The 10572-nt window shown below is 45.7% G+C and overlaps 1 protein-coding gene across 1 annotated transcript; it reads right to left on the bottom strand.

The window, feature by feature from the left end:
- Positions 1-83: 83 nt before the first annotated feature.
- On the bottom strand, positions 84-8931 carry LOC311373445 (bile salt export pump-like; the record flags this gene model as incomplete). The annotated part of the gene is made up of 5 exons (XM_084490216.1): positions 84-371; positions 2955-3075; positions 3491-3560; positions 5444-5645; positions 8761-8931. Coding segments are annotated over 5 exons (852 nt in total), but the record flags the coding sequence as incomplete, so codon positions are not given.
- Positions 8932-10572: the final 1641 nt, after the last annotated feature.

Genomic DNA, 10572 nt, shown 5'->3' with positions numbered 1-10572 from the left:
AGTAACTAGTAACTCATCCCATAGAATGCGTTTAACCTATACAGGGAAAATTCAGCCGCAAATAACACGCTCTGTAATCTCACGTGTCCGGGTATCAACAAAGAAAAAAACCTAGCCGGTGCGTCTCCTAAGGTTACGTGGGTCGCGAGTGACGCAGCTGTGCCGTGCGTCTCGCCCGTCGCCATGCCTACCGCCAGGATCTGGCTGAAGAGCAGAGAGTAGACGGGGTTGACGCCGCCGTTGACCGCCGCCCCGAAGGACCCGAACAGCATGTAGGGCCACTCGGGGCTGTTGTACTTGAGGATCCTGGCCACGGGAGCAGGCTCCACTGGCTCCTCCTCCTCCTCCTCCTCCTCCTCCGGGATGACATTCTGGGGGAGAAAAAAAAAAAAAAACGCGATGACTCAAGGGTATGGGAGTATTCAAGTGGCAGCCATAATGAGGGCTGTTTGAATGCTCAGAATGCTAAGGAAATATGCTTCAATTTTGTTTATGCCGGGTTGTTCATGTTTATACAGACCTCCTTGACGCATGAATGCAATTATCTGAGATGTGCTTTTAGAAGTCCATCTTCAGAATAATTACGTAATTACATAACCTAGCATAAGTGCACACAGATTATTTATATATATATATATGTCAACTGTATAACCGCGGTAGTCTTTTTCGTAGTCCTTATGAATTCTCCCAGCCCATCTTTTCTTGAACTTGTGACCCTTCGAGGAAGTGAGTAGGAAAGGACAGAAATGTTTTTGATTATCCGGATCATCTGGATTGTTGACTATCTGACCGGAGCCACTCACTATATGGCAGTGGTGGCTGGTGATAAAAATTGTTGGTGGGGCGCAGTAATAGAAAAAAATGAATTTGGTAGATTTTATTTCCTGTATTCTGGTGCATTTTGGGGATGGCCACTACCTATTACCTATTACCTACTATTCATTCAGATTCATAGCCTGACTTTCAGGGCCTGGGCAAGCTTACAAGCTTACCCATTGTTGTTATTATGATATTGAGGCAAATCAAGATCACTGTCCTATAGCGTCCATTTTTGTGTCTCAATTTCAAATGCAGTTATAATAGAAATATGGGACAGTTGCTTTATATTGTTTATATGCTACAGGCCGAAAGACTAAATTAATATGTAACTTACTTGCTCCTTTTAAGTATAACATTGCTTGGGGAGTCCAATTACTCCACTGAAATGGGTGGAAAGTGCTTTTACATTGATTCGCTTCATTGTCCAATCGTGTGGTGATAAAAAAAAAAAGAAACGCCATACCATTGGCCTGGGGCACACACTGGTGCGACCCGATGGCAATTTATTTTTGCGCCAATGAAAAGCCATCTCTGCTTGATAGACATCAAAAAGTTTGCGAGCTTACGTTGACTTCAACTTGGCCAGCTCCCCTGACCTGAAGGAGGGCTTTATTTCGAATGACCAATAACTAGCCTAGCCCAAATCATTGACGTTCAGACGCATTTAAATGGTTGCTGGCAGTTGCAAGTACGGTCTATCACACAATTAAACAAGGATAAATGCTATGTATTTTTGTTGATTTATTTCGTATGTTGGAGATCACTGGTATCTGTATTGGTTTGAGTCAATCAATTGAATGGGAATCACTGCAATATAATTTAATGATAGTTTGGGATTGTATTCATATTGTAAAGTTAATGTCACTGGTTTATAATATATATTAATGTTTACATAATATAACAATGGATGGAATATACTCATAGATCATCATATTTTAAACCTGTTTTAGCTTAAAATATCCTCATTGTTACACTGATAAATCTTGTTTACCAAAATCTATTGATGATTCCCCCATTTGCCCGTGATTCCATATGCCCTTAAACGGCAACGCAATCTCGCTGCAGGCACTTACTCCCACATCAGGCGAATCAGGTCTCATTTACATACAATGGTCACTAATGTGCTGCTGTTAGCCAGATTCAGAATTGTATATTGTATTTAAGGCACTGACATTAGAATACACATTAGTTATTTATTGAGAACCCCATACATTTTCATAAGGATCTAAATACTGTTTCTTTAAAGAAAGCAAACAAATTGAAGCACACACACGTTTAGCAGTCAAGAACCGGGAGGTGGTTGAACCGCTAAAACACAGTTACACACACACACACACACCCAAAGACACACACACACACGCATGCACACACACACACAAACTAGCAAGTAGGCTAGACTATCTATTAGACTATCTATCTATTAGTTCCACAAAGATTATGGACATGACCGTTCTTAAACACACACACACACACACAGACTTGTAAAACACAAACACACAAGAACACACACACACACACACACACACATACGTAGATGTGCAGACACACACACACACACACATATAGACACACATACTCACACACACACACGTAGATGTGCACACAGACACACACATAAACACAGTTTAGAAATGGGGACATAGTTAAAGACGCACGCACACACACACACACACACACACACACACACACACACACACATACGTAGATGTGCAGACACACACACACATATAGACACACATACTCACACACACACACACACACATAGATGTGCACACAGACACACACATAAACACAGTTTAGAAATGGGGACATAGTTAAAGACGCACGCACGCACACACACACACACACACACACACACACACACACACACACACACACACACACACACACACACACACACACACACACACACACACACACACACACACACACACACACACACACACACACGTAGATGTGCAGACACACACACATATAGACACACATGCTCACACACACACACACACACACACACACACATAGATGTGCACACAGACACACATAAACACAGTTTAGAAATGGGGACATAGTTAAAGACGCACGCACGCACGCACGCACACACACACACACACACACACACACACACGGGGGCCGACCTGGGTCTTATCAGGCTGTGAGACAGAGTAGGCCCGGGGCCCCAGCCCCCCAGCCATGGGCACAAGGGACTCTGGGATCAGGTGGGACATCTGGGACCGCGACCGCTGGCGGATGGACGCCCTGTCGCGACAGACCCGCTGATTGGTTAGAAATGGTTTGCCCCGAAAAGTAATTAAAATGGGGTGAAGAGATAAGTACATTTGAATCTGGATTGGTTCCGAAATGTTCTGAAATGTTCCAGAATAAAAGTCATTCTCGAATGTTCCCAAATGTTAATAATTGTAAAATCATTTCTGGAATATTACTCAACGTTCCGGAAGATTCTAATAAAACGCTGTCTAGACTTGTCGTTAGTAAAATGGTGTGTTTGTTCATCTGCTCAATTCTAATGAATGATTAATGATTTATCAAGCAAGAGAAACAGGCAAAGTCAGGTCCAATTATTAATGTGACTCTCTAGTGGGCGATGCGAGGTTTGAACAAACAAAAGTGGAGGATGAAGGTCGATAGACAGGAGGGCGTAGGGTGGTGGTACCTGAGACTGGCCCGGTAGCTACCAGCTCTGGACAAACGCAGGCTGACTGAGTCCTCCTCAGTCTCAGCCACTGGCAGAGAGACAGAGAGAATGCATGAGAGAGAGAGAGAGAGAGAGAGAGAGAGAGAGAGAGAGAGAGAGAGAGAGAGAGAGAGAGAGAGAGAGAGAGAGAGAGAGAGAGAGAGAGAGAGAGAGAGAGAATGGGAGAAATTTACATATAAATGACATAAATGACAGAGAGAAAGAGTAAAGAGGTATAGAGTGAGAATGAGAGGGAATTAATGGGAGAGAATCAATAAGAGATAAAGAGGATGAATGAGAGCGAAAACTAATGACAAACAGAGAGAATCTATGAATCAATGAATGAGAGATAGAGAGAACAGAGGGAAAGAGACAGTGAATGAATCGGGGTGCCTGGGTGATGTAGTGAGAATGAGGGAGACAGGGGGAATGGAAGAAAGAGAGAAAGATATAGTGAAAATATAGTCAGAGCCAGAGGATATAGGAGAGCCGGAGAATGAGAGCAAGAGAGAAAGAGACTGAAAGTGAACGATAAATGACCGGTAGAGACAATAAGAGAGGGAGAATAACATTTAATAAGAGAGAGAGAGAGAGAACGAGGGAGAGGGCGGTTTCAATATTTTATGAACCGCTCACACACACCACAAAACACAAGGCCGCTATTTGAAAGACTCCATAAAGCTTTTTATAAGGTCCTTTGTAGCTTCATTCAAACCAACACAAACAATCCTCGATAAATCCCCAAATTTAAATTGGGAACGGCCATCCTCGGCTACTCTATTAAAATACACATAAAAGTTAGTCAAAGTTTGATTCTGGGCCACGTCATTGGTCCCAAGTTGAGCACTCATACCACCGATGAATGACATCCAGCTTTTCAGAGATTATTTTTACCGAAACAGTGTTGACAGCCCCAGTTAATTCACAATATGTGTATGAGGCAATACTTTCCTAAGCCCCATTCACAGATGCAATTTTTTCCTTTCCATTTGCTGTCTGAATGCATCAGTGTAACACTGTGATGACTACATTCATCACAGGGGTGTCATTGACACCTTGTTGTTTATGTGAATAAAACGACTAACAGTAAAGGCTTGCAACATTTCAAATATAGATTTAAACCCCTCAAACGTCTAAGATTTAAGCACATCAAACGTCATGAGAACAATGTGAGAGTTAGGAGAGAGTTAGGAACGGAATAGAATGCTCTCAAACGGGTTGGTGGAGAAACATTCAACCCCCATTTCTACGTTTACATTTACATTTAGGGGATTTACGCTTTTATCCAAAGCGACTTACAACCGTTAATACACACATTCAAACACCGATGGCAGAGTCAACCACTCAAGGCGACAGCCAGCTCGTCAGGAGCAGTTGGGGTGTGGCTCAGGGACACCACGACACTCTAGCTAGGAGGAGCCGGGGGATCGAACCAGCAACCTTCCACATACCAAGCCAACCCGCTGTACCTCCTGAGCTACTGCCGCCCATTTTCTCTACACTTCAGCATTATTTTAGCAACAAACAAAAGCGGAGCAACTAAATGACAACGTTGAAGATAACGCAAGACGCATTTCCACATAAAACGAGTAAACATTTATTTGGGTGCGCTGCCCCTTTAAAGGGGCCATGACATGGCACCAGGTGTGGTGTGATTAGCCAATACAAGCCGTTTTGGCAATCTGCCTCTTCTGACATCACAAGCGGGCGTGTCCACCTAGATGTGCGACGGACAGACGAGCGACGTTTGCCACAGTCCACCGGGTGGGCCGGCAGACTGATCCCGCCGGCGCACATCTAGGTGGACACGCCCACTTTCTGCCCCTTGTGACGTCATGAGGGGCGGATTTCCAAAACGGGCTTGTGACGGGCTAACCACGACCACACCCGGTGGTCAACGGCACGGGCACCTTTAAGGCGAAGACCACCTACTCTCCCGCGCCTTCTCGTTGAGGGCCTTGTCCCCCTGGCTCTGCAGGGTCACCAGGGTGAAGTAGACCCCCTTGCGTTCCATCAGCTCGTCGTGCTTGCCCCGCTCCACCGCGCGGCCACGCTCAAAGCCCACGATCACGTCGGCGTTCCGGATGGTGGACAGGCGGTGGGCAATGGAGATGGTGGTGCGGCCCTGGCGCACCTGCAGAGGAGGGGGTGGGCGGGGGGGGGGGAAAGGTGGATGAAAAGACCGGGGGTAAAAAGGGCGCACTAACGCTAAGTAGTGCGCCGTTCAGGCTTATTCCCTTCAGGCTTATTTTCGATAATGACCGGCGTTCTAGATATTATCCCGCTTATTACACTACTTGGTAAAACTAAAAAAATAACTTTGCAGTGTTGATCAGCAGAGAAATAGTCTGCCAAAGATGTTGACGTCGCTAAGCAACCGAGTACGCTGGGGTTGATAAGTTACCGGACTGCTTGCGGGGTGATACGAAAGACGTGAAAAAAAAATCCACTTTCCTTGACAGCGGTCATTATATGCTTGGCAACGGTCATTATTGAAAAATAATTCACCACCGAAAGTCGGGAAGGCCCACGCAAGTGAACGGAGCGTTCCACAGCATTGAGAAGAGCCGTGTAATAATGCTTATTACTGCGTCAACTAAGTAGGTATGTAAGTAAGTAAAGTTTATTTATAGAGCACATTCCAAACACAGCTCGCACTGCCCAAAGTACATAGCGCAATAGAGAAATAAAATTTTAAAATAAAATAAATACACTTACAAATCAGGGTCAACAAACATATAAAATTGCACTATAATTATGTTATTATGTTATTTTATATGTTTGTTGTTGTCTTTTTGCACTATTAGGTTATTATATTATATGTCGTTTGGTAAATATTTTAATAGCACATTTGGAGCATTGGTCTTAAAATGTGAACTGTATACTCCTTGCCCAGCCCATTGTGTTCTCTCTGACATACTCCTGTGTTGGTAAATGGTCCTCATTTATATAGCGCTTTTATCCAAAGCGCTTTACAGTGTTGAATGATATTCACCCATTCATGCACACATTCACACACCGATGGCGGAGTCAACCACGCAGGGCGACTGCCAGCAGGAGCAATTAGGGTGAGGCGTCTCGCTCAGGGACACCACGACACTCATCTAGGAGGAGCCGGGGATCGAACCAGCAACCTTACGGTTACCACCCAACCTGCTCTACCTCCTGAGCTAATGTCGCCCCGTGTCTTGTCTCTTGTCTGTGTGTACATTTTTGTTTAGTCTGTGAACTGCTGAATTGAATTGCCCTCCGGGATGAATAAAGTTGTTTGAATTCAATTCAATTGAATGGAGGATGGGGAAACGTAATTTCGGTCCTCTATGTAAGTTGTTGCATGGTCGGTCTGACAATAAAGTTCACTTTGACTTTGACTCACAAGTCAGTGATTTAAACTAAGACGACATCAAGAGAAACAACTAATCACAGACACAACAGGGTACGACAATTAAGAAACACACAGGGAAGGCCAGTGTGAAAAGGTGTGTTTTGAGGCTGGATTTGAATACGGAAACTTAAGGGGCCTTTCTGATGTCGGGTGTGTGATGGAAAAATCTACATGTTGTTTCATTTTATAATTTAGGCCTTGTTCTTTCCTTCGCGTATTGTCTTGCCATCCTGCCTTTCCCCAGAGTCGACTATTCATTGACCTTTCATTGTGCTTGATTCAGCCACCTCACAAGTGAGCGATGTCGTCAAAATGTTATCCCATGTGCTCTGGTCAGCTGTCCCACCTTCCTCCTTAGAATCAATGCCCTTGTGCTGTGGTCAGCGGTCCCACCTTCCCTTCTCTATGGGTTGCCGGCCTACCTTCCTTAGAGTCAACCAATAGTGTTAACCTTCGTACTTGGGTAAACGGGTCACAAAGGAGAAGACATCCCCTTAGGCACTCTTCTGCTATATAAGAACACAGGCAACTCTGTGTTTTGGGCAAACATTACTTGATTTGATTATTGACATCTGCAATATGGGGAGGATCTGAAACGGTATAAATAACTCAGTCAAACTGTATTCTGGACTCACTCTGCTAAAGAGGAGTCTAATGTATGCATGCATAAACCTAGGATAATTGCTTTCCAATTTATTGTGTGCTTTTTTGCAGGGGAAATCAAATTTTTTTGGGAAATCTCATCAGGCCTAGACGCAATCTCTGTTACAGGAAATTGCCACGACAGGTGGCAGTTGGTTCCACAGCTGAGGACCAGCAAGCGCTGTCAACAGTTCACCTGTCAACAAGGGAATCTGGCACGCTTTGTTTGTGATCTTCTTCCTTTTTTTTATACATTTTATTTAATTGCTTAATTTTATTTGATGTTTGCTTTAACTTTCCACTAAATCATAAACACGTTGCACTTTCTACAATTGCATTTTTTTTTTTAACCTTGCCTTTGTTTTTTTTAACTTATGTTTTATTTTATTATTTCATTTTATTGTATGACAACATTTCCAATGTGAAACACTTTGAAACCGCCTCGCGTGTGAAAAAGTGCAACATAAATAAAGTTGCCTTGCCTTGCCTTGCCTTTTTTCGATTGATTGATGTTGAGTTTATTAGGCAGAAATGAAACAAAAACAGTAACGGGGCACAGTCAAAACACTTCGCCTAATAAGAACGTCGAAGAAAAGGCCTTGCCGTCTTGTTTCCACATGAGTCCCGGGGGGGGGGTTAAATTCACGAGCATGCCATGAGAAATAACAACAACACAATCAAACCCTTCTTGTCGGGTGGTGTTTTTTTTTCCCCGAGCGTGTGCTGGATAACGGATTGAATTTGGATGGTAAAAAAAAAAACGACGCAACAAAACAAAACGGCCGACACAAAAACAAAATCGACCGCTAGACCAGGGTCGCTCTCACGCATCTGGCGTGACACTCGCGCTTTCAGCATCAATCTCACGCTCTCACACACACGCAACAAATGTCACGGCAAAGAAAAAAAAAAAAAAAACTCCAGTTAAATTTCTGCCGATGACTAGACTAGACCAGACATCGTATTGTTTTTAACAAAAGGGGAGGAGTTTAAGACATCTGTCTATGAGCTCCCCCCCGCCCCCCCCGTCAACAACTCTGCCTGCCCGCAACCCCATACTCCCCCCCCCCCCACCGTCCCGTCAACAATTCCATCCATGTTATATTATTATAATGTAAGCATTAGAAGATTTTTCAAAGTCTCACACCAGCCAAAGACGAAAAGTTGGCAACCCTGTAGACTGGAGTGGAACCTAGGGGGTCTACCCGCTGGCAACGCTCACCTTGTCCAGGGCCTTCTGGACCGTGGCCTCGCTCTCGTTGTCCAGGGCGGACGTGGCCATGTCCAGCAGCAGCAGGCGGGGGTTTCTCACCAGCGCGCGGGCGATGGCGATGCGCTGCTTCTGACCGCCGCTCATCTGACCGCCGCCCTCACCCACCAGCGTGTCGAACCTCTGCCGGGGTGGGGTGGGGGTGGGGGGGGGGCGGGGGTCATGGAGACCGTTCAGTGGTCTGTCTGTCTGTCGGTCGGTGTATGTGTGTGTGTGTGTGTGTGTGTGTGTGTGTGTGTGTGTGTGTGTGTGTGTGTGTGTGTGTGTGTGTGTGTGTGTGTGTGTGGGGGGGGTGTTTGTGTATGCGTGTACGCGTGCATGTGTGTGGGGGGGGTTATGTGTGTGTGTGTGTGTGGGTGCGTGTGGGTGCGCGTGCATGTATGCGTGTGGGGGTGTGTGTCTATGTATGGGTACGTGTGTGTGTGTGTGTGTGTATTTCGGTGTGTGGGTGCGTCTGTGTATGTGTGCGTGTGTGTAGTGTATATTATTTTCCATTCACCTGACTCTCACGTTTCACGTCTCACGTTCTCAAAGTTTTAAAATGATAAATAATAGAATGATGAAGCATGGAATATCACACATGTTTTTATCCATATGAACATCAATTGGATGGGGGGGGATGTAGTTGTTAACCAGCCAAAAGAACCGTGTTCGATCCCCCACCCCTGACTAGAGTCAGACCTGAAGGCAGCCTCGGGCAAGACGCCCCCATTTGCCAGCTGCTTCATGACATGTATCCGATTCCAACGCAACGCTCAATAAAAGCATCCTCCTGATGACTAAATGGTAGACTACAGGGGGCTTTTACATCACAATGCATCATGGGATGTTTTGTCGCCCCGTCCTCCGCCACATTCAGAGGACTCGGGAGAGCTGGAGTGCCGTGTCGGATCCAAAATCCACGTAAACAAACCCTAACCTAGCCCACTGAAGACTTGAAGTCACTTATTTTGCGTCTCTGTCAGATGACACCGTTACGCTTTTCTAACCACCGGGCCACTCAAAGCACCATAGATCTTAAGGGCCCTCATAAACCCAAGTACACACACACACACAGGCGCGCACACACACACACATACACACACACACACACACACACACACACACACACACACACACACAAGCACACAAGCACACAAGCACTCACCCACGCGCACAGCGGTGGCAGCTATTCAAGGCTGCAACCAGGTTGGGAGCAGTTAAGAGTGATGAGCCTTGCACGAGAGCAGCACGGCAGGGGAGTCCACCAGGAGCGCAGGAGGAGGTGACTTTCAATTAGCTGAACACCATATCTTCTAGAGTGGGGCTGGAAGCTACAACACCTCCTCTAGGCCACCTCCTCTAGAGTCTAGGCCACCTCCTCTAGGCCACCTCCTCTAGAGTCTAGGCCACCTCCTCTAGGCCACCTCCTCTAGAGTCTAGACCACCTCCTCTAGGCCACCTCCTCTAGAGTCTAGGCCACCTCTCTAGTCTAGATCACCTCCTCTAGTCTGGACCACTTCCTCTAGACCTAATCTAGACCACCTCATCAGTCTAGAACACCTCCTCTAGACCAACTCCTCAGTCTAGACCACCTCCACAGTCTAGACCACCTCCACAGTCTAGACCACCTCCACAGTCTAGACCACCTCATCAGTCTAGACCACCTCCACAGTCTAGACCACCTCATCAGTCTAGACCACCTCCTCTAGTCTAGACCACCTCCTCATTCTAGACCACTTATTCTAGTCTAGAAACCTCCTATAGTCTCTAGACCATCTCCTC

Source organism: Micromesistius poutassou, assembly GCF_964030765.1.
Source record: "Micromesistius poutassou genome assembly, contig: SCAFFOLD_6359, whole genome shotgun sequence".
Classification (NCBI taxonomy): Eukaryota; Metazoa; Chordata; class Actinopteri; order Gadiformes; family Gadidae; genus Micromesistius; species Micromesistius poutassou.
Note: the sequence above shows the minus strand (reverse complement) of the source record. Positions and strands in the feature narration are given on the sequence as shown.